Here is a 26,030-nt window from a genome sequence, read left to right on the forward strand (position 1 = left end):
TTAGGGCAATGCCCTACAAAATGCCCTATTAAGGGCTATTGGTAGTTTAGTATTAGATTAGGGGGTGTTTTTATTTTGGGAGGGATTTTTTATTTTTATAGGGGTAATAGTTTAGGTTTAATTTTTTTTATTTTGGATACCTTTGTCTTTTTTTTTCTGTAATTTTACTTTTTTATTTTTTGTAACTTTAGCTTGAGGGTTTGTATTTCTTAAACATAGACTGCCCACTGGCAGGCTTATCGCCTAGTTACTTGATAAAGGGATTCTGAGAATAAAATGCTCTACTGCATTACAGCATTGTATTAGTAATCAAATGCTTGTTGGTAATTGTGTTTAATAAAACATGGAATGTCTCAAGTAGAAAACTCAATTTTTAAAATTGGACCTATGTCTGAATCATTAAAGGGACATGAAACCCTCATTTTTTTTCATGATTGTGATAGAACATATCAATTTAATCAACTTTCTAATTCACTTCTATTATCAAATTTGCTTCATTTTCTTGGTAGCACTGCACTACTGGGAGCTAGCTGAACACATCTGGTGAAACAATGACACGATGTATATATGTGCAGCCACCAATCAACATCTAGCTCCCAGGAGTGCATTGCTGCTTTGGGCCTACCAAGGTATGATTTTCAACAAATGATACAAAAAGAACAAAGCTAGTAAGAGAATAGAAGGACAGTGGAAAGTTGTTTTCCAATTGCATGCTCTATCTAGATTATAAAACTTTGTCTCACTTTACTATCCCTTCAAAGTTTAAAGGGACGGTCTACACCAAAATTGTTATCATCTAAGAAGATAGATAACGCCTTTACTGCCCATTCCCCAGCTTTGCACAACCAACACTGTTATATTAATATACTTTATAACCTTTATACCTCTAAATGTCTGCCTGTTTATAAGCCCCTACAGACATAGGGTTGCCACCTCGGCCATGTTTGTTTTCCTGGACACATATGGTTTACACAAGGAGGAACATGTATGTCATGTGATGTCAAGAGGAACAATACATGTTTCACCCTGCATAACTCATAAGTATCCAGGAAAACATTGCTGAGGTGGCAACCCTATACAGACACCCTCTTATCACATGGATTTTTATTACCTTTTCACAACTAGACACTGCTAATTCATGTGGGCCATATAGTTAACATTATGCTCTTTCCCGTGGAGTTGTGTAGGACACAGCACTACTTGGCTAAGATGCAAGTCAATAGATAATAAATAAATAGCCCTGATATAAGGGGCCTGTAAGAAGAGGTTTAGATACAAGGTAATCACAGAGGTAAACAGTACATTAATATAACCGTGTTGGTTGTGCAAAACTGGGGAATGGGTAATAAAGGGAAAATGTTTTGTATATGTCTAGGAAGGATTATAATTAGCTGTGTATTTCACCCCTTTGCTTAGTTGTCTAGGAGTTTTTAGAAGGTGAACAAACTTTAAGCGCTATTGTAGGTCAATTTTCACAGAGAACCCCAGGCATTATATCTTTTTCCAACAGACCCTGCAGATTTAAATGTTACCTTTATTTATATATCAACATTTGAGAAATCTACAAGTAAAAGTGTGGAAAAAAAAAATTATATATATATATATATATATATATACACACAAACACACAAGAACACCAGTTATCACACATATGTAGATACACAAAGATGTACACACATAAGTACTTTAATACATATGAGCACACACACATGCACAAAGATATACAGAGAAACACAAACACACACCTAGATTAAGAGTTTTGCGTTAGAGGCTATGCGGTGCCAACGAGCAGTTACCCTTAACCGCTCACTTACCTACAGCGCTGGTATTACAGGTTTTTACAAACCCGTTGTTAAAAGACAAGAAGTGAGCGTTGAGCAAAATTTTGATCATTACCGCACTACAATACCAGCGCTGCTTAAATCAACGGTGAGCTAGTCGTACATGCTCGTGCACGATTTCCCCATAGGAATCAACAGGGAGAGCCGGCTGAAAAAAAGTCTAACACCTGCAAAAAAGCAGCGTAAAACTCATTAACGCAGCCCCATTGATTCCTATGGGGAAACAAAAGTTATGGCTACACCTAACACCCTAACATGAACCCAGAGTCTAAACAAACCTAATCTTACACTTATTAACCCCTAATCTGCCCCCGACATCGCCCACACCTACATTATTTTTATTAACCCCTAATCTGCAGCTCCGGGCACCGCCATCACCTACATTATATTTATGAATCCCTAATCTGCTGCCCCCAACATAGCCGACACCAACATTATATTTATTAACCCCTAATCTGCCGCCCCCAATGTCGCCTACACTTATTAACCCCTAATCTGCTGCCCCCAACGTCGCCACCACTATATTAAAGTTATTAACCCCTAAATCTAAGTCTAACCCTAACCCCCCCAACTTAAATATAATTTAAATAAGTCTAAATAAAATTTCTATCATTAACTAAATTATTCCTATTTAAAACTAAATACTTACCTATAAAATAAACCCTAAGCTAGCTACAATATAACTAATAGTTACATTGTAGCTAGCTTAGGGTTGATTTTTATTTTACAGGCAAGTTTGTATTTATTTTAATTAGGTACAATAGTTATTAAATAGTTATTAACTATTTAATAACTACCTAGCTAAAATAAATACAAAAGTACCTGTAAAATAAAACCTAACCTAAGTTACACTAACACCTAACACTACACTCTAATTAAATAAATTAACTAAATTAACAATTAAATCAATTAAATTAGCTAAAGTACAAAAAAACCAAACACTAAATTACAGAAAATAATAAACAAATTACAAGATATTTAAACTAATTAAACCTAATCTAAGAGCCCTATCAAAATAAAAAAAAGCCCCCCCAAAATAAAAAAAAACCCCTAGCCTAAACTAAACTACCAATAGCCCTTAAAAGGGCCTTTTGCGGGGTATTGCCCCAAAGTAATCAGTTCTTTTACCTGAAAAAAAATACAAACAACCCCTCAACAGTAAAACCCAACACCCACACAACCAACCCCCCAAATAAAATACTAACTAAAAAACCCTAAGCTCCCCATTGCCCTAAAAAGGGCATTTGGATGGGCATTGCCCTTAAAAGGGCAGTTAGCTCTTTTGCAAGCCCAAAGTCCCTAACCTAAAAATAAAACCCACCCAATACACCCTTAAAAAAAACCTAACACTAACCCCCTGAAGATTGACTTACCGGGAGAAGTCTTCATCCAAGCTTGGCCGAAGTCCTCAACGAAGTCGGGAGAAGTCTTCATCCAAGCCAGGCGAAGTGGTCCTCCAGATGGGCAGAAGTCTTTATCCAGACGGCATCTTCTATCTTCATCCATCCGTCATCCAAGATGGCGTCCCTTAGATTCCGATTGGCTGATATAATTCTATTCTATTATATCAGCCAATCAGAATCTAAGGGACGCCATCTTGTATGACGTCACTTAAAGGAACCGTCATTTAGTAAGAAGACGTAGATTGAAGAGGATGCTCCGCACCGGATGTCTTGAAGATGGACCTGCTCCACGTCGGATGAAGATAGAAGATGCCGTCTGGAGGACCACTTCAGCCCGGCTTGAATGAAGACTTCTCCCGGTAAGTCTATCTTCAGGGGGTTAGTGTTGGTTTTTTTTAAGGGTGTATTGAGTGGGTTTTATTTTTAGGTTAGGGACTTTGAGTTTGCAAAAGAGCTAACTGCCCTTTTAAGTTCAATGCCCAACCAAATTCCCTTTTCAGGGCAATGGGGAGCTTAGGTTTTTTTAGTTAGTATTTTATTTGGGGGGTGGATTGTGTGGGTGGTGGGTTTTACTGTTGGGGGGGTTGTTTATATTTTTTTTTCAGGTAAAAGAGCTGATTACTTTTGGGCAATGCTCCGCAAAAGGCCCTTAGCAAAAGGCTATTGGTAGTTTAGTTTAGTTTTTTTTTTGTACTTTAGCTAATTTAATTTAATTGATTTAATTGTTGTTAATTTAGTTAATTTATTCAATTATAGTGTAGTGTTAGGTGTTATTATAACTTAGGTTAGGTTTTATTTTACAGGTACTTTTGTATTTATTTTAGCTAGATAGTTATTAAATAGTTAAACGTGGCTATAAAATAAACCCTAAGATAGCTAGAATATAACTATTAGTTATATTGTAGCTAGGTTAGGGTTTATTTTATAGCTAAGTATTTAGTTTTAAATAGGAATCATGTAGTTAATGATAGGAATTTTATTTAGACTTATTTAAATTATATTTAAGATAGGGGGTGTTAGGGTTAGACTTAGATTTAGGGGTTAATACATTTAGTATAGTGACAGCGATGTTGGGGGCGGCAGATTAGGGGTTAATAAATGTAGGTAGGTGGCGTCGATGTTAGGGACGGCAGATTGGGGTTAATAATATTTAACCAATGTTTGCGAGGCGGGAGTGTGCGGCAGTTTAGGGGTTAATATGTTTATGTTAGGGGCGGCAAATTAGGGGTTAATAAATGTAGGTAGGTGGCGGCGACATTGGGGGTGGCAGATTAGTGGTTAATAAATATAATGTAGGTGTCGGCGATGTTGGGGGCAGCAGATTAGGGGTTCATAAATATAATGTAGGTGGCAGCGGTGTCCGGAGCGGCAGATTAGGGGTTAAAAATGTTATTATAGTGTTTGCGATGCGGTAGTGCCTCGGTTTAAGGGTCAATAGTAGTTTATGGGTGTTAGTGTACTTTTTAGCACTTTAGTTATGACTTTTAAATGCGTTAGGACTCTTGACGGGGTAGGGTGTACTGCTCACTTTTTGGCCTCCCACGACAGACTCGTAATACCGGTGCTATGGAAGTCCCATAGAAAAGAAGTGTGCGGTGACCCTAAACCTTCAAGACTCGTAGTAGCAGCGGTAGGAAAAAAGCAGCATTAGGACCTGTTAACGCTGATTTTTCAGCCTAACGCACAACTCGTAATCTAGCAGACACATTGCACAGTCACACACTGATACACACACACACATATATAGTTACACACACAACACAGATACACATTAACATCAATAAAATGTGAGTACCATTTTGTGCTGTGTGATGTTTTACGGTGTTATTAAACACATTTAGTGCATTCTCTAGGTACCCTCTCCAGCTTTACAGCGCTACAGCCAATAACCAACCTCATGCTGACGAGTCACATTAGGAATAAAACTGCTGTCAGCAAGTGTTTTTTCTAACATTACACCTCTGTCCTATTCTAGGCATTGCATAAAGGAGTCCATGTAAAAATGAGTTAATAAGTTAAAAAAAAGTCACTGTGTAGGAAGTATTTTTTAAACACAGATCTTCTGATTTGTCTGGATTAGATGTATAAATGTGCTGCACACTTAATTATTCCACTTAAATGATATTAATGGCAGCCATGTCACACTAAGTAATTATTCTTTAAATGACATTAATGCACTCCATTTTCTAGACATTTCAGGTTCAGGCAACTCCATTAACATCATATCTAAACTCTCTACCACTTGCCATAAATAAGGTATTTTAAATGGAGCAGCAACATTATTACTGATGCAATAAAACTCTCTGCATATCTAAATAACTTGTGGTATTAAAGAGATCTATCAACCAAACCATTATACAGAAATTAGACATTTTTTCAGCATTTCTAACTTAGAAGCTCAATTTAATAAAAAATAAAAAATGAAATAACTATTCTAGTCAGCACTTTTTGAAAGGCCTCCAAATTGCACATTTTATTGTAAATTTCCTTATCAAATCAACATTAAGAAATCATTGAACAATGTTTGTGTTACAGAATCGTGACATTTAGGGCTTAATGACCAAAAATTGGCGGCGCGGATAAAGAAAACGCAAAATCTGTAGTTTTTTTTTTTGGCATTATATGGTGCGTGTCTGTTCATGACATCCAGAACATGCAAAACCATATAAACAGCTACCCAGCTGAATTTGCCTTTGTAAAAGTATTTGAAGGACCTCGCTGTAGCTAGAAGACATCTTAGATAAGCTCACCAGACACCAGAAAGCTTTAGATGCCAGGTTTTTATTATAGCTGAACCGGAGCACAGGTGAAATAATCAGCTGATGGGTGAGAGCAGGTTAGTAACCATGGTTACTGATCAGCTGATTACTTCACCTGTGTTCTAGTTCAACTACAATGATAACCTGGCCTGTTGGGGGTACTTGAGGGCCATGGTTGAGAAACACTGCTTTAAATAATCAGGACCTTAGTAATTACACCTCTATTCTGTAATCTAAATTACAATAGCATGCATAAAGGAAAAATAATTTAAAGGGCCATGATACCCAAATGTTAAAACACTTGAAAGTGATGCAGCATAGCTGTAAAAAGCAGACTAAAAAATATCACCTGAACATCTCTATGTAAAAAAGGAAGATATTTTACCTCAAAACGTCCTAAGTATTCACACCCCATTGTAAAGGACTTTCAGCAGCAAATCAGTATGTCTTTCCCCGGACAGGCAAGGGAGTGAGCCTCATGCACACTCATGATATTTCCCTATTCATTTTAAGGAAGTTTACTATGAAATCTCATGGAAGTTAAGTAAAAATCTCATTAGATCACAGTAAAAGAGTTAATGACCTCAGCACTGTTGATGCTGATTGGCTGCTGTTTATTTCTTCATTTTATTTTTTTTAACCTGCAGCTGGGCAGTAAATGAAAGATAGCTTTTTACACAGGACTTACTCTAATGAGCTGAGAAAATTGTGAGGTAAAATATCTTCCTTTTTACATAAAGATTCTTGGGTGATATTTTCCTGTCAGTTATACTGCATCACTTTCAAGTAAGTTAGCATATGAGTATAATGTCCCTTTAATAAGAGGAGATAGTGCTGTCTTACCTCCATGATGGGACTAGATGCCAGGACTTTCTCTTCAACATTAGTTTCACTGGCAGAGCCACCAACAGTGGCAAAGAATCGCATGGCGTATTTAGCAGATACGGTTTTCCCTGCTCCCGATTCCCCACTTACTATGATAGACTGGTTCTTCTCATCTCTGTAAGAAAAAATAATTCAGGGGCCTTAATGACACATTTTATATGTCAAACAAAAATGCAGAATAAACCTGTGAAATATAATAAAATACAAAATAACTAAACAAAAAGTGTATATGCTGTGCACAAACGGATATAACGTGTGAAGGTGACTGTGGCAGCAATTGCAAAAGTTCCTTTCTTCAAACAAAGTTGGTCGTTAGAACGAGAAGAAAAAAGCAGGACAATCGTGAAATCCCTTTAACAACCAGATTAGAACAGGTCAAGTAGATATACTCACATTTCTATAACTTAGCTCAAAGTATAAGCACTTATTGAGACCCTTTCTTGGGTAAAGGATACAATTGGAACTTAGTTAAAAATAATTTTGTTCATAAGATAGGACTTACAATTACTCTGGCTATTAAGGGACACAGGAATGCAATACGCATATTAACAATAGAAAACAATGTAGCACCAGCATCTCTAACTGTTTGAGTAAGGCAGTTTGTGTAAGGTCCCACACTTCTAGTAACATCACGTCCAATACAAACATCCGACGTACATTTCACCTATCCGTTTGACTTTCTGATTTAAAAAAAAACATAATAAGAATACAAAAATTTAAAACCTTAACGCAGATATCAACTTGGACAAGACAAATAATTCTGCAAGTCCGGAGATTATTAAAATGTTAAAAAAAAAATAAAAAAATTCTGTTCTTGCAAAAATTTGTGTGAAATTGATATTTCGATTAAAATGTTTCAGAATTTGAATTTCATGCCCCAGGAAATACATTTTATTGAATGTATAAATATCAAGAAGAAATATCCTAATTTTTTTAAACCAAGTATAGATTCTAAAGTTTAATTAAATTTGTACATAATGCATGTCTAAGGGCAGGGGTGGAATCCATATAGCACAATTGTCCAAGTTGGTACAACCTGGTGGCCCTAATGTTTCATTGACAGCAATTGTAGGGTATATGGGATATCATATATAGTTTCTAAATTATATGTATACAAACAAAGCAGTAATATTCTGCACTTTCACTGCAGGAGATGTTTGATGTTGCAACGCCACAGTAATATGCAAATCACATTACAGCACACTATCACTATGGCAATGTCACATAACCTGAGTGGCTTCATATCCCTATTACAAGACAGGCTCAGACTTGGGTGCCGTGGGAAGGACTCAAACCTTTTAGCAGGAGTTTGAAGATCAAAGTTTACTAAACAACTGCATAATTAATACCTGTTACTTCCACTTGATTTGCTTAATAATTAAATCTGAGCACAAACTATTCACTGCGTTAAAATGTTCTAAAATAATAATAACGGTAACTACATATTTACCAGGGATATCACGTGTAAACCATTCCCCAGTGCACAATAAACTATAAAGCAAGATATGGTCCAGCTGCGATAACAATGATCATTATCTGAAACTGTGATGATAGAAATTAGAAATGTAATTTCTTTGCATATATTAATACTTACAAACTGTAAAATGAATATTACTGGTCCCTACCTTACTTTCTTCACTGAAACATTGTTGCAAATTTCATTTAACAAATTGCATGGAGAATAGCGCACCAAAGCAATTGAGTTGTTTTTTCATTTATTGATATTACTCGGGTAGCGGGTAAACAGAAATAAATAGCATATAATCTAAACATCTGCACATCTTGAAATATATTCTCCGTAGCCAAAATCAAATATTAAGGTTTACTGTCAGTGCTAAATGTCTCCCGGGTATCCTAGAGAGGGTTATTGCTACACATGGAAAAAAAAATCAAAATGATACAGAAATTGGAAGCACAAATATTTAGGGTTAAAATAATTGTATATAAGATTATGGTTTTAAAGTTATTAGACACCTGCATATTATATATCACAAATTAATCAAGGCAATGCAGAAGGTGTGCACACAAAATTAATGTTTTATTTAATACTGTTATTTTGATAGCAATGTATCCTTGTTTTGCAGTCCAGGGACACACCCCTTGAAAAAGCCTTTCAAAGGACCAGTAAATACAGTCGATTTGCATAATCAACAAATGCACAATAATAAGACAATGCAATAGCACTTACTCTGAACTTCAAATGAGTAGTAGATTTCTTTCAGACAAACTTCAGTTATTAGAAAAAACATAATTTATGTAAGAACTTACCTGATAAATTCATTTCTTTCATATTAGCAAGAGTCCATGAGCTAGTGACGTATGGGATATACATTCCTACCAGGAGGGGCAAAGTTTCCCAAACCTCAAAATGCCTATAAATACACCCCTCACCACACCCACAATTCAGTTTAACGAATAGCCAAGAAGTGGGGTGATAAGAAAAAAAGTGCGAAAGCATATAAAATAAGGAATTGGAATAATTGTGCTTTATACAAAATCATAACCACCACAAAAAAAGGGCGGGCCTCATGGACTCTTGCTAATATGAAAGAAATGAATTTATCAGGTAAGTTCTTACATAAATTATGTTTTCTTTCATGTAATTAACAAGAGTCCATGAGCTAGTGACGTATGGGATAATGACTACCCAAGAAGTGGATCTTTCCACACAAGAGTCACTAGAGAGGGAGGGATAAAATAAAGACAGCCAATTCCTGCTGAAAATAATCCACACCCAAAATAAAGTTTAACGAAAAACATAAGCAGAAGATTCAAACTGAAAACGCTGCCTGAAGTACTTTTCTACCAAAAACTGCTTCAGAAGAAGAAAATACATCAAAATGGTAGAATTTAGTAAAAGTATGCAAAGAGGACCAAGTCGCTGCTTTGCAGATTTGGTCAACCGAAGCTTCATTCCTAAACGCCCAGGAAGTAGAAACTGACCTAGTAGAATGAGCTGTAATTCTCTGAGGCGGAGTTTTACCCGACTCAACATAGGCAAGATGAATTAAAGATTTCAACCAAGATGCCAAAGAAATGGCAGAAGCTTTCTGGCCTTTTCTAGAACCGGAAAAGATAACAAATAGACTAGAAGTCTTACGAAAAGATTTCGTAGCTTCAACATAATATTTCAAAGCTCTAACAACATCCAAAGAATGCAACGATTTCTCCTTAGAATTCTTAGGATTAGGACATAATGAAGGAACCACAATTTCTCTACTAATGTTGTTGGAATTCACAACTTTAGGTAAAAATTCAAAAGAAGTTCGCAACACCGCCTTATCCTGATGAAAAATCAGAAAAGGAGACTCACAAGAAAGAGCAGATAATTCAGAAACTCTTCTGGCAGAAGAGATGGCCAAAAGGAACAAAACTTTCCAAGAAAGTAATTTAATGTCCAATGAATGCATAGGTTCAAACGGAGGAGCTTGAAGAGCTCCCAGAACCAAATTCAAACTCCAAGGAGGAGAAATTGACTTAATGACAGGTTTTATACGAACCAAAGCTTGTACAAAACAATGAATATCAGGAAGAATAGCAATCTTTCTGTGAAAAAGAACAGAAAGAGCAGAGATTTGTCCTTTCAAAGAACTTGCGGACAAACCCTTATCTAAACCATCCTGAAGGAACTGTAAAATTCTCGGTATTCTAAAAGAATGCCAGGAAAAATGATGAGAAAGACACCAAGAAATATAAGTCTTCCAGACTCCATAATATATCTCTCGAGATACAGATTTACGAGCCTGTAACATAGTATTAATCACAGAGTCAGAGAAACCTCTTTGACCAAGAATCAAGCGTTCAATCTCCATACCTTTAAATTTAAGGATTTCAGATCCTGATGGAAAAAAGGACCTTGTGACAGAAGGTCTGGTCTTAACGGAAGAGTCCACGGTTGGCAAGAGGCCATCCGGACAAGATCCGCATACCAAAACCTGTGAGGCCATGCCGGAGCTACCAGCAGAACAAACGAGCATTCCTTCAGAATCTTGGAGATTACTCTTGGAAGAAGAACTAGAGGCGGAAAGATATAGGCAGGATGATACTTCCAAGGAAGTGATAATGCATCCACTGCCTCCGCCTGAGGATCCCAGGATCTGGACAGATACCTGGGAAGTTTCTTGTTTAGATGGGACGCCATCAGATCTATTTCTGGAAGTTCCCACATTTGAACAATCTGAAGAAATACCTCTGGGTGAAGAGACCATTCGCCCGGATGCAACGTTTGGCGACTGAGATAATCCGCTTCCCAATTGTCTACACCTGGAATATGAACCGCAGAGATTAGACAGGAGCTGGATTCCGCCCAAACCAAAATTCGAGATACTTCTTTCATAGCCAGAGGACTGTGAGTCCCTCCTTGATGATTGATGTATGCCACAGTTGTGACATTGTCTGTCTGAAAACAAATGAACGATTCTCTCTTCAGAAGAGGCCAAAACTGAAGAGCTCTGAAAATTGCACGGAGTTCCAAAATATTGATCGGTAATCTCACCTCCTGAGATTCCCAAACTCCTTGTGCCGTCAGAGATCCCCATACAGCTCCCCAACCTGTGAGACTTGCATCTGTTGAAATTACAGTCCAGGTCGGAAGCACAAAAGAAGCCCCCTGAATTAAACGATGGTGATCTGTCCACCATGTTAGAGAGTGTCGAACAATCGGTTTTAAAGATATTAATTGAGATATCTTCGTGTAATCCTTGCACCATTGCTTCAGCATACAGAGCTGAAGAGGTCGCATGTGAAAACGAGCAAAGGGGATCGCGTCCGATGCAGCAGTCATAAGACCTAGAATTTCCATGCATAAGGCTACCGAAGGGAATGATTGTGACTGAAGGTTTCGACAAGCTGTAATCAATTTTAAACGTCTCTTGTCTGTTAAAGACAGAGTCATGGACACTGAATCCATCTGGAAACCCAGAAAGGTTACCTTTGTCTGAGGAATCAAAGAACTTTTTGGTAAATTGATCCTCCAACCATGATCTTGAAGAAACAACACAAGTCGATTCGTATGAGATTCTGCTAAATGTAAAGACTGAGCAAGTACCAAGATATCGTCCAAATAAGGAAATACCACAATACCCTGTTCTCTGATTACAGACAGCAGGGCACCGAGAACCTTTGTAAAAATTCTTGGAGCTGTAGCTAGGCCAAACGGCAGAGCCACAAACTGGTAATGCTGGTCTAGGAAAGAGAATCTCAGAAACTGATAGTGATCTGGATGAATCGGAATATGCAGATATGCATCCTGTAAATCTATTGTGGACATATAATTCCCTTGCTGAACAAAAGGTAAGATAGTCCTTACAGTTACCATCTTGAACGTTGGTATCCTTACATAACGATTCAATATTTTTAGATCCAGAACTGGTCTGAAGGAATTCTCCTTCTTTGGTACAATGAAGAGATTTGAATAAAACCCCATCCCCTGTTCCGGAACTGGAACTGGCATAATTACTCCAGTCAACTCTAGATCTGAAACACATTTCAGAAATGCTTGAGCTTTTACTGGATTTGCTGGGACACGGGAAAGAAAAAATCTCTTTGCAGGAGGTCTCAACTTGAAACCAATTCTGTACCCATCTGAAATAATGCTCTGAATCCAAAGATTGTGAACAGAATTGATCCAAATTTCCTTGAAAAAACGTAACCTGCCCCCTACCAGCTGAGCTGGAATGAGGGCCGCACCTTCATGTGGACTTAGAAGCAGGCTTTGCCTTTCTAGCTGGCTTGGATTTATTCCAGACTGGAGATGGTCTCCAAACTGAAACTGCTCCTGAGGATGAAGGATCAGGCTTTTGTTCTTTGTTGAAACGAAAGGAACGAAAACGATTATTAGCCCTGTTTTTACCTTTAGATTTTTTATCCTGTGGTAAAAAAGTTCCTTTCCCACCAGTAACAGTTGAAATAATGGAATCCAACTGAGAACCAAATAATTTGTTACCCTGGAAAGAAATGGAAAGTAAAGTTGATTTAGAAGCCATATCAGCATTCCAAGTTTTAAGCCATAAAGCTCTTCTAGCTAAAATAGCTAGAGACATAAACCTGACATCAACTCTGATAATATCAAAAATGGCATCACAGATAAAATTATTAGCATGTTGAAGAAGAATAATAATATCATAAGAATCACAATGTGTTACTTGTTGCGCTAAAGTTTCCAACCAAAAAGTTGAAGCTGCAGCAACATCAGCCAAAGATATAGCAGGTCTAAGAAGATTACCTGAACACAGATAAGCTTTTCTTAGAAAGGACTCCATTTTCCTATCTAGAGGATCCTTAAACGAAGTACCATCTGACGTAGGAATAGTAGTACGTTTAGCAAGGGTAGAAATAGCCCCATCAACTTTAGGGATCTTGTCCCAAAATTCTAATCTGTCAGGCGGCACAGGATATAATTGCTTAAAACGTTTAGAAGGAGTAAATGAATTACCCAAATTATCCCATTCTTTGGAAATTACTGCAGAAATAGCATCAGGGACAGGAAAAACTTCTGGAATAACTACAGGAGTTTTAAAAACCTTATTTAAACGTTTAGATTTAGTATCAAGAGGACCAGAATCCTCTATTTCTAAAGCAATTAGGACTTCTTTAAGCAAAGAACGAATAAATTCCATTTTAAACAAATATGAAGATTTATCAGCATCAACCTCTGAGACAGAATCCTCTGAACCAGAGGAATCATCAGAATCAGAATGATGATGTTCAGTTAAAAATTCATCTGTAGGGAGAGAAGTTTTAAAAGATTTTTTATGTTTACTAGAAGGAGAAATAACAGACATAGCCTTCTTTATGGATTCAGAAACAAAATCTCTTATATTATCAGGAACATTCTGCACCTTAGATGTTGAAGGAACTGCAACAGGCAATGGTACTTTACTAAAGGAAATATTATCTGCTTTAACAAGTTTGTCATGACAATCAATACAAACAACAGCTGGAGGAATAGCTACCAAAAGTTTACAGCAGATACACTTAGCTTTGGTAGATTCAGCACTTGACAGCGATTTTCCTGTAGTATCTTCTGACTCAGATGCAACGTGAGACATCTTGCAATATGTAAGAGAAAAAACAACATATATATAAAGCAAAATTGATCAAATTCCTTAAATGACAGTTTCAGGAATGGGAAAAAATGCCAAAGAACAAGCTTCTAGCAACCAGAAGCAATAAAAAATGAGACTTAAATAATGTGGAGACAAGAGTGACGCCCATATTTTTTCGCGCCAAATAAGACGCCCACATTATTTGGCGCCTAAATGCTTTTTGGCGCCAAAAATGACGCCACATCCGGAACGCAGACATTTTTGGCGCAAAATAACGTCAAAAAGTGACGCAACTTCCGGCGACACGTATGACGCCGGAAACGGAAATAGAATTTTTGCGCCAAAAAAGTCCGCGCCAAGAATGACGCAATAAAATGAAGCATTTTCAGCCCCCGCGAGCCTAACAGCCCACAGGGAAAAAGTCAAATTTTAAGGTAAGAAAAATGTTAAATTAAAATGCATTATCCCAAATATGAAACTGACTGTCTGAAAAATAAGGAAAGTTGAACATTCTGAGTCAAGGCAAATAAATGTTTGAATACATATATTTAGAACTTTATAAACAAAGTGCCCAACCATAGCTAGGAGTGTCACAAAAAATAAGATTTACTTACCCCAGGACACTCATCTACATATAGTAGATAGCCAAACCAGTACTGAAACGAGAATCAGCAGAGGTAATGGTATATATAAGAGTATATCGTCGATCTGAAAAGGGAGGTAAGAGATGAATCTCTACGACCGATAACAGAGAACCTATGAAATAGACCCCTTAGAAGGAGATCACTGCATTCAAATAGGCAATACTCCTCACATCCCTCTGACATTCACTGCACGCTGAGAGGAAAACCGGGCTCCAACTTGCTGCGGAGCGCATATCAACGTAGAATCTAGCACAAACTTACTTCACCACCTCCATCGGAGGCAAAGTTTGTAAAACTGAATTGTGGGTGTGGTGAGGGGTGTATTTATAGGCATTTTGAGGTTTGGGAAACTTTGCCCCTCCTGGTAGGAATGTATATCCCATACGTCACTAGCTCATGGACTCTTGCTAATTACATGAAAGAAATGTGTGTATCAGGAGCGCAACTATAGTCTTGAGAAAGGCCTTGATACAGGCCCAAACACGTTGACACAGACATACTGCACTAAGAGCAGGTATTACTCATCGGATGATTGCTATATTATAGCTGAAAGATTCACCACTGTCGCTGACGGCTGGTCCCGAATTTGGACCAATCAGAGAGCCCACCTGGGACAGCGCCTACATAAGTGATATCATCACGCAAACGGCTGTAACTTACTCACGGAGGATATCGAGTGGATAAAGTTTGGGGTAAGCCCTTGTTTGCTAGCAAACCAACACCTACTTAAGGATATTTAAGTGTACACTGGACTGTTTTATATCTATACTACGAACTTTTTTCTACAATTGAAATTACATATATGGCGGCAACCTAAGAATTTTTATTTACGGAGACGTCCGTTTTTATTGATATCTATTGTGCAATAAATTTATGTCAGATTTTAGCAAACACAATTGTCCATGTCATATTTTTGAATAAGTTAATAGTTTCTTTTCCTATCACCTTTAGCTGTAGCGCTCCTGATACACACATTTTTCTGGTTATTTATTTTGCCTATTTTTGGGAACACATAAGTACTCTCAGGAGTTTGGTGTTTTTCACCCTGCGCTCACTGGTTTAATGTCCTTTGTTCTAAACTTCAGTTATGTCTATTTCTACTCCCCCTGTATCATGTGACAGCCATCAACCAATCACAAATGCTTATAGGTATATTCTGTGAATTCTTGCACATGCTCAGTAGGTGACTCAAAAAGTAGGTGCTGGTGACTCAAAAAGTGTAAATATAAAAATACTGTGCACATTTTGTTAATGGAAGTAAATTTGAAAATTGTTTAAAATTGCATTCTCTATCTGAATTATTAAAGTTTAATTTTGACTTGAGTGTCCCTTTAAATATATGTATCTTTCTCTGCCTTGATTAAATAGGGTGAGCTCCTGCACTAATCAAACAGTTATTATGTAGCATATTCCAGGGTCACAGTTCTGATTTCCACGTGAGGCATGCCAGCCTCTTTAGATGCAGTAAAAAAAAAAAAAAAAAAAAAAGGACAGTATACAGTAAAATGTATCTTCCCTGAATCTTTACCTTTATTTTGTCATTTGATGTAGCTACTAATGTCTGTTCTATACCGGGAATTTCAGTACAACAGTATTGGCTATAAAAATCTATGTAAAGAAGAAGCCCCAGAACTCACACTTTTAGTGGGGTGGGAGAGATAGGTACTAAAATGTACAATGTTCTATTGCTCTAAGTATTGTCCTTTTGTAGATACAGACAGAGAAAAGATAAGGACACCTTTGTGCATAGAGATACATTTACTAGCTTTTGTTCTCCCTCCAAGTTCAGCCATTTCAATATATTTTTGGTTTAATGAGCAAAACCAGCTATTTTATGTACACAAACATAAATTAATAATTTTCCATACATTTTATACTCTTCCTTTGGTATAACAAGTCACTGGAAACATATTAAAGAGAAAACAATTTTACAATACACTGTCCCTTTAAGTTGTTCCAAATGACTCGCTATACCTGCTGCAGAGTATTAAATATATGGGAAATTGTCCCTTCATGTTTATTTTTTTATTTGAAATATGTGGTTTGGTTTGGCTCATTAAAAGCATCACCTTTAGGACATGTCAAATTACATAAATTTAGCCTGCTCATGTTATCTCTACGTGTTTACTCAAAGCATGAAAGTTAGGTATTAAAATGCTCATTATTGCTGGGGAAGTTTCAATGAGCAAAAACAGCTATTCAGATAAGAAAATCTTTCAGTTGTGGAAATTATTTTATATTGTTGCAGTCGTATGACTTCCTATAAAAAGATAGAGCACAGGGCACAGACTTGATGGGCAGATATATCAGGCGTCTTTGTACTATGCTGATCATAACATTAATAATAGGAAACTATATAACATCAATAGACGAGGTGAAAACACTGGGGATTTGGCTTTTGTTTCTTAGTATTGCTACACAAATAGGTCTACTCTATATAAAACAATAATAAAATCTATGTACATGGCAACTGATTTCTGGATTTCTAGATAAACCAAATGAAGACAGTAATGTCTGTAGACCTTTATACTCACATGAATTCTACAAGTAATACTGTAGCAGTGTCACTTTCTTATGTTTTACTACTGGTGGGAATAATAATTTCCAATACAATAAATAGTATCTAACATTTTATTAAAAACAAAGCTATTAATTTATTTTCTAGCCTAGTGACCTCTTGACTCAACCTATATTCCTCTTCAACAAGTTTCCCACTAATTCCCAACAAAAGATGAAATAAAAGCCTCATTACAGAGAGAATGCCATTGTTTTTTTAGATGAGCGTTTGAGAGCATTGGGGCAGAATAATTACAACCATGTGCGCTTATGTCATTGGCATTTAATTAAAGCTGGTTTCCTTCAGTTCAATCCTCTGTAATAAACAACAGCTTATAAATAAAAACATGGTATATATGCATCTTATGCGTCTGGCAAACTTATAGCCTGCATATTGCTATATCTACAGGTAGATACATAGACAGATAGATAAATGATAGATAAAAAGATACATAGATATAATACAATCCATACTCACTGGTTTTGGAAAAAATTATGTATATATGTGTATGTATGTGTGTGTGTATATTTTTATATATATATATATATATAGTGACGTTTCAGGTAACAAGCTCCCTTTCCTCAGACAATCATAGTGACAAAATGGAGACTATTTAAACCATAAGTTTTACCCCAAATACAATTGACCACTCATTGTAGTCCTGACAAAGCATAAACAAATTCAAATGTATTTACAATTTAGTGAAAAAAGATCAACAATCAAAATAAATAAAGTGTATATATGTATTATAAACAATTTTGTCTTTATGGAAAATAAATCTGGCCAATATGAGCCAACACCTAATACATGTTATATCCTAAGACTCTTATAGGCGGTTTTCCTTTCTGAAATTATTGGAATTAGCATCTGTGCCGGTAGTGCTAAAATTTAACTTTTTAGCCTCAATATATAAATTATTCCCTAACATATAATACGTCTTATAAGAATTAGTAAAGCCCTGTTTCAAGGTACAAATCCCTTTTATGTTTTTTTAAACAAGATTTCACTTTCTATGTTTAAAACATGAATGAAAAAAGGGAATGCACTATGAATGTGATTTGCATAGCCTTACCCAAAATCCTCTGCTCCAGTGGACACAGAGTTTGTTGAGGTTTTTGTGTAGAGTAATGTTGTTGTGCAATACATTAATCTTGTGTGTCCTTTATTCAGACTGTGATCACAGGCCAGTTCTAAGTAATGACATTCAATTCTTTCTAATCACTCTTTTAATTTTGTATCACATTTCTCATTACTGTCTCAATCATCATCATTATTTGCTCCCAACTATTTTTACTCCTCTACAGATATGACCCATCAAGTTTTAATACTGAAGCTCAATACCTCAATAGAGAGTCAGAATATAATAATGTTTTTATCTAAATTTAATATTTATTTTTTACCAAATTTTGTAGAGCAGGGTACAAGTTTAAGGCTCCATGATGACATTGGTAAAAAGGAAATATAAATATCTAAAATTAAGTAAAAGAGGAGGGGGGCTCTGCACTGAAGAGCTTACAATCTAAAGGCTGCAGGGTGTGGGGGGCTTGTTATGTGGACTGAAGTTTCAGCAGTGTTGGGTGTTAAGGGGTATTTAACCCTTGGATGACAAATAGAAGATAGAAATACAGGTGGCCCTCGTTTTACAACGGTTCAATTTACACCATTTCAGAATAACAACCTTTTTTTCCCAGTCATGTGACTACTATTGAAAAGCATTGAGAAGCCGTGCATTTATTAAAATAGCCAGTAGGCGGAGCTGTCCGCTTGTGTTGCAGCAAAGCCAGCTGAAATTAATCAGATTAACCAGACCTGAGCTATCTAGCAGATTTCAAAGGAACAAGATCTTCCTGTCTATAAATCAGTCCAGATTGGAATGCATAGAAAGAACTATTTGCAGAAAAATGCAAGTGAAGTCTGTGTTGTGTGATTATTTTATTAGGTTTATAATGCTGTTTATCAAATGTTTTTGTTCATTTAACTTAATTATATATTCTGTGTTGTGTGATTATGTTATTAGGTTTATAATGCTGTTTAGCATTTAAAGTCTTCATTTCAAAGCTTTAAAAATAATGTATTAGGTGTTACTTATGACGATTTTGAGAGGGGCCTGGAACCTCTCTCCCTCACTTCCCATCGACTTACATTATAAACTGGGTTTCAATTTACAATGGTTTCGATTTACAACCATTCCTTCTGGAACCTAACCCCGGCGTAAACTGAGGGCTACCTGTACAAAGTGACAATGAAGCCATATTAGTTTACAGGAGACATTCTGGCCACATCAATATCTCAACTAAAAAAACTGCATCAGCCACAATCCTGCAGTAATGTAAGATATTAAAGGGACATTATAATGCACAATGTGCATGCGACTGCCAAAGCTGATTGACTTCCCAGCTGTATCTGCTGGGGACCAAGCAGTACTTGCACTGTGTGTTTAACCCCTTTGTGGGTTGCTAGTGGTAAAAATGCACACGCTCTAACAAATAAGTACATGTAAATTCTGCACTAGAATGTCACTTTATGGTGACGCATCAAATGTTATAATGCAGAAAAAAATAGCAATTTAGTTAATTCAGGTTGATTGAGAGGTATAATATTGTGAAAACCCTTTCCTAACTTTAGAGATTTTCCCTATTTTTTTAAATTACATGTTAAAAATACTGTAAAAAACACATTTATTGGTGTCGAAATATCTCTTAAGCATTAAATAAACGTTTAATAGACTAATGACTCCTCACACTACTTTAATCCATAAAAAAAAGTGTCAGATGCTAATAATCAATATTAAAAAATAGCGATAGAAAACAAATATGTATTTTTAAATACGGAGACGCTACAAATGAAATTAAAACAGGAACAGCCGCGCCTGTCATACGTGTTTGGTGGAGATCTGTGCTTGCCCACTGACATGTAAGCAGTGATCAAATAATAAAATTCATTACACATGGATCAATTTCAATTAACCCTTAAGTGACATTCAAACATTAAACAAATGATATATTGCTAATCCGCAGAAACGTAAAAATATATATTTCAATTCCACCTAATAAATGTCAACACTTAATTAATAATTTGACAATCATTTCCAAATTAAGACCAAAAGGATTACACATCTTATGATACACCAGAGTGCTTGAGGTTTTGCTTTGATAACATAGATATTCTTGAAATCCAATTTCCTATGAAAACAGCTACTACACTATTAAAGCGTGCAAAAAGAAAATGCTTTGTGTGTTAGAACATTTTATTATCGGACTGCTGCTTGCATATAACTCTTTATTTAACCTCTGCAAATGGGCTAAATGCATAGTAAAAGTCAGCTCAGAGGAGGAATGCACTACTGGGACCTATTTAAACACATCTGGTGAGCCAAATACAAGAGACAAATGTGTGTAGCCACGAATCACCAGCTAGCTTCTAGTAGGGCATCGCTGTTTTTGAGCCTACCTAGGTATGCTCGTCAACAAAGGTTACCAAGAGAATAAGGTAAATTTGAGAATAGAAGTACATTGATGTTCTATGTTCTAAAGCCCGGCTCTATGCTTATTTATGCCTTTTTTAACTGTTATTTTAAAGTTATTGAAACTTGAAACTAAAATAACAAAACAGTAGCGTATGCAAATTGCAGAAGTAATTTAAGTCAGAAATAGAAAATAGATAATGCAATTATACGTTCTATAAAAGAAGAGAATTTATCATCAGCAGCCAAACAATAGCAGTAAAAAGCAGAACTGTATAAAATTGTAATGCAGATAATACTGGCTGTAATTATTACAACACATCATATTCACATTAGCGACCCTACATAATTATGTGAAGGACACCACCAGTGAGCCAATCATAAGCGTTGTCACACAACTCACCAATCCCTGGTTATGTTTTGCTTTAGTGTTACAATGGTCGTGGCTCTGAAACAGGACCTGTGTAGAAGTGCTTTGTGGGATTTAAATAAATACTCAAGGCCAGTTTACAAGTGTTATTTTACACTGATTTACAGCTCTGAGAATTAGAAAAGCCACAATATTTAGAGCTAATTTACATGACAAGGGCAAAATAAATAATGAAATTGACACCCAAATCTACCTCTCTGCACCAGACCTATCTCCTCTTCCTTGCTAACCCGTGTCACTAACTTTTTTTCTAACACATGAGGTCTCATATCTTTAAACAATTATTTTGTGTGCAATTTTTTTGAAAATATTTTTTATTAGATGGTGTTATTATGAGTGTAACTGTACTTTGTAATGTATTTTTGATGTGTTTTGTGCAACTTTTTATTTTCGCAAAACAGTTGACGTTGCGGTAATCGTAATCAGCAATATTGTCTACTTTCAACTCGTAATACGAGCGCAATTTAACCTGCGAGCAAACAATCGTGAAAGACTGATATTGCTTGCGCGCTCCACTTGCCATCTGGCCCTAAATCTTTTACAATTTCTGTCTCTTTTACTTTGAAAGTGTATAGCAAAGAACTGAATAATAAGCTCCTCTACCTCACAGATTTATTACCTGAGAGAAATTACACATTGTTGTTACCCCAAATGAATGCTACACTACTACAACCATGGTAAATATTAACCATGTACTTTTAATTTGAGCACAAAATGCAAGTGGTAATTAGAGTTCCATACTGTTTTGCTCTACACTTGTGATCTAGGCCATAGTTAGCGTTAGTAAGGCAAACATTACATGCTCCAGCGAATCAGAACATAACCTTATGGAATTATAGCGTCCCTTTAATCAGATTTTTTTCCCTATGAGACATTTAAATCAAAGACTTTAAGAAATGAATACTTTAAAGAACTTTATGTTACAGCTTCTTTTCTTTTTTAAGTTCAAGAACAATTTTATCCTATCTGTTTTATTAACCTACGTTTCTGAACATGGGTTCATGTCTGGATTACATTTAAATTGACATGATCTGTGCATCATATAAAACTGACCAATCGGGTTATGCAAGTAATTACCAAATTAAAATACACTTTTGGAATTGTAACTATGTACCTATGACACTCTAAAACAAGGGTGGGTTGCAGAAAATGTGCGGCTATTAAATGTTACATTTTAATATGAATGTGAGCATTCAAGTTCGCTGCACAGTCACTGCATTTCTGGAGATTAAATGCTAATAACACTTTGATGATAGATGTTATTAATTTTCTGAAACTTGTCTTGTTGCTTAAAAAAAATGACCTCATGGTTAACACCAATAGCCTGGGCACACATTCACTTCAAATTTATTTAGACTGGAAATATCCATTTAAGTTTGGTGTCTCCACAAAGTGTACAGTGCTTAACTATTTTTAAAAAGGACATTAAACATCTCCCCCACCTCGTTCTATAGCGTTTAGCTTTATTAAAGGGACACTGTACAATAGATTTTTCTTTGCATAAATGTGTTGCAGATGATCCATTTATATAGTCCACCTGGGGGTGTTTTTGTAAAAATCTATAGTTTTGCTTATTTTTAAATAACATTGTGCTGATTTTCATACTTCTAACCAAGCCCCAAAGTTTTACTAATGTATACAGACTTCTAATCGCTTCTGTTTGTACAATGGGTCTTTTCATATGCGGAGGGGGGGGGTCTGCTCTCGGCCCTTTTCACTGGGTGTCCCAGCCGCTGCCTAACCTCATTAACATTGCTTCTAAATAAGTTTTTAAACGGTTTTATTCTGGATTTTTAGATCAGTATCTGTGCATATTCTTCTTTATAGTAGTGTCTATTACATGCAGTTATATGTACATTGTTGTATACGGTCCCTTTAAATAGATACAACATTTTATTAATAATATCTGAATAGTATATATAAGCAGTTAATCAATGTAAGGTCAAATGTCTGCATAGAAAAGAATTTCTGCAAATGAGTTAAAATCAGCTGCAGAGCAACAATGCATTACTGAGAGCTAGACGAATCTGGTGAGCCAATGACACAAGGCATATGTGCATAGCCCCAAATCACCAGCTAAAGTTCCAGTAGAACTCTGCTGTTTCTGTGCCTACTCAAGTATGTTTTTTACAATTTTAAAATTGTAACGCTCTATCTCAGGGGTGTCAAACTGGCCTAATTTGCAAAGAATTGATTAGTGTTGCCAAAGAATATAACATTAAAAGACAATTCCCAAAAAAAAATATAGCAATGACAAGATATGTAAGTAGTGTGTGGTCCACGTGAGTTGCTCTTGTATGGAAAACAGACCGTGACTCAAATGAGTTTGGCACCCCAGCTCTATCTGAACAATTATAATTTAATTTTGAGTTTAATGCCCCTTTAAGAGGTTGATTTATCGAAGCCTTCAGCAGGCTTCGCCCCCCCCCCCCCACGACTGCAGGTTCTCATCAGACCGCTGCTTCCCTAACCTAAGAGGTGGCGAATTTCAATCTCCCCGGTCTCGTCTGACCGGAGAGATTGACAGCTCCTGCCCATGCGTGATTGGCTCTGCGCGGGCAGGGAGCGGGATTGCACGTGATCACAAAATAGCGCTCGTGTACAATGCTGAATTCTGGCAGCAGAACACAGCCCGCCAGAGGCGAGCTGCGGTGGACAGGGGTGCATATGCGCAGCTTGATAAATTAACACCTAATCAACACCTAAGTATGTATATTTTTTTTTGTTGTGATCAATTTGGTACAGATACAATAAGTTACTGCACTAATCAAGAAATCACTTTCACTTCTAGCGAGGTTTGAGTTTGAGTTCCTGATAACGCAAAGCACATTGAGCAAGATTTATCAAAGGTAAATTCATCATTATCTGCCCCAGCTCGCCTTCCACACAGCGCAAATTGTTAAGTGCAATTTTTTGATAAATTTGTGTGGACCGGTGCGCATCTCCAAGGGTGAGCTGCAGGGAACTCGGAGGAGAACACAAAGGAGAATTTTTCTAGCACTTGATAAATCTGGGGGAAAGTAAAAAACGCTTACAAATCCCCAATTCCCCATTAAACAACTCAAACTATACGACACCCTACCCTTCTCATTGATGCATTCCTTCTGGCTAATATATTGATCAGTAGAAAAATATCAATCTGATACATTTGGCAACATTTAGGTCCACTGTTTACGATTTGTATTAGTCCCACCAAAATCTCAGATTACAGCATTTAATTTTAACACTATAATGACCCTTTAAAGCACCAACAAATGTTTCTTTAAAGGGATCCAAAACCCAAAAAATGTTTTGTGATTCAGACAGAACAATTTTAAATAAGTTTCCAATTTACTTGTATTGTCACATTTGCTTCATTCCCATGATATTCTTTGTTAAAGAGATACTTAGGTATGTGTCTGAAGCACTACATGGCCATTGAGTGCTCTCCGTGCACACTCCTGAGCTTACCTACCTGCTTTGTAACAAAAAATTCAAAGAGAACGAAGAAAACGATAATAGAAGCACATAAGTTGTTTAAAATGACATGCTCTATCTGAAACATGAAAAAGGTTTTATGTCCCTTTATTACTCAAAAACAGAAGTCAAACAAACTTCCCCAAGTGAGAACTTGTCAGTGAAATGAAGAGAGAGACATTACGTTTAATTGTGCAGGTTTTTCCTATTACCTAGAGAATTAGTCATTTGTTCTGCAATAATAAAATGATGATTCAGTTAAAATGTGATAATTACACAATGAATATAATGAATATGACACAAGGTAAGAAATGATGATTGTTGCCATGGAATAAACAAAGACCAAAATATGTAATGAAACTGGAAATTATAATACAATTGCACCACAGACTGTGCATCAAATGATTAGCTTTCAATTAACTATTTCTATGTATTTCCTCTAGAATTGTCAGGAGCATGTTAGTAATTGATCATTAAAAATCCTATTAATTGTGAACAAAACCAGGAGGTGCTCAAAAAAAGAAGAAGTAAGCAACATTAAATCCCCAGTCCATATTATTATGCATCTTAAAGGGACACTGAACTCAAATTTTTTCTTTCGTGATTCAGATAGAGCATGAAATTTTAAGCAACATTCTAATTTACTCCTATCTTGCTATCTTTATTTTAAAAGCGGGAAGGGAAATCTTAGCAGCCAGCCCATTTGAGGTTCAGCACTATGGATAGCACTTGCTAATTGGAGGTTTACATTTACCCACCAATAAGCAAGCATAACCTAGGTTCTCAAACAAAAATGGGCCGGCTCCTATGAATCACATTCATGTTTTTTTAAATAAAGATAGCAAGAGAACAAAGAAAATTTGAAAATAGGAGTAAATTAGAAAGTTGCTTAAAATTGCCTGATCTATCTGAATCATGAAAGGAAAAAAAATGGGTTTAATGTCCCTTTAAATGATAAACTTTGCTCAAACTCAGGAAGCTCCTCCCAAGACAATGGTTCCAATTTGCCAAAAGTTTCTGATAAAATGCAAACACAATGGGGGCGCCACACAAAGTACCAATCATTTCTTAAACAAACAGAATAAATTAAAAGATTGCAACATGTTGCTCTGCGTAACTAGCTTACAAACATTCTTTTATTTTTACATTTTTACAGACTGAACACTAACAATGGGCAAACATATACACATACATATACACACACACACATATATATATATATATATATATATATATATATATATATATATATATATACACACACACACAGTATCTCAAAAATGTGAGTACACCCCTCACATTTTTGTAAATATTTTATTATATCTTTTCATGTGACAACACTGAAGAAATGACACTTTGCTACAATGTAAAGTAGTGAGTGTACAGCCTGTATAACAGTGTAAATTTGCTGTCCCCTCAAAATAACACACAGCCATTAATGTCTAAACTGTTGGCAACAAAAGTGAGTACACCCCTAAGTGGAAATGTCCAAATTGGGCCCAAAGTGTCAATATTTTCTGTGGCCACCATTATTTTCCAGCACTGC

The 26,030-nt window shown here is 36.2% G+C and overlaps 1 protein-coding gene across 1 annotated transcript in view; it reads right to left on the minus strand.

Moving 5' to 3' along the window:
• Positions 1-26,030, minus strand: part of MYO5B (myosin VB) — a 575,225-nt gene that overhangs the window by 293,589 nt on the left and 255,606 nt on the right. The window contains exon 5 of the mRNA XM_053701104.1: positions 6,847-7,003. Coding sequence (XP_053557079.1) covers positions 6,847-7,003 — 157 coding nt within the window. The remainder of the gene's footprint in view (positions 1-6,846; positions 7,004-26,030) is intronic.

The sequence above is a fragment of the Bombina bombina genome, chromosome 2, assembly GCF_027579735.1.
Source record: "Bombina bombina isolate aBomBom1 chromosome 2, aBomBom1.pri, whole genome shotgun sequence".
NCBI lineage: Eukaryota > Metazoa > Chordata > Amphibia > Anura > Bombinatoridae > Bombina > Bombina bombina.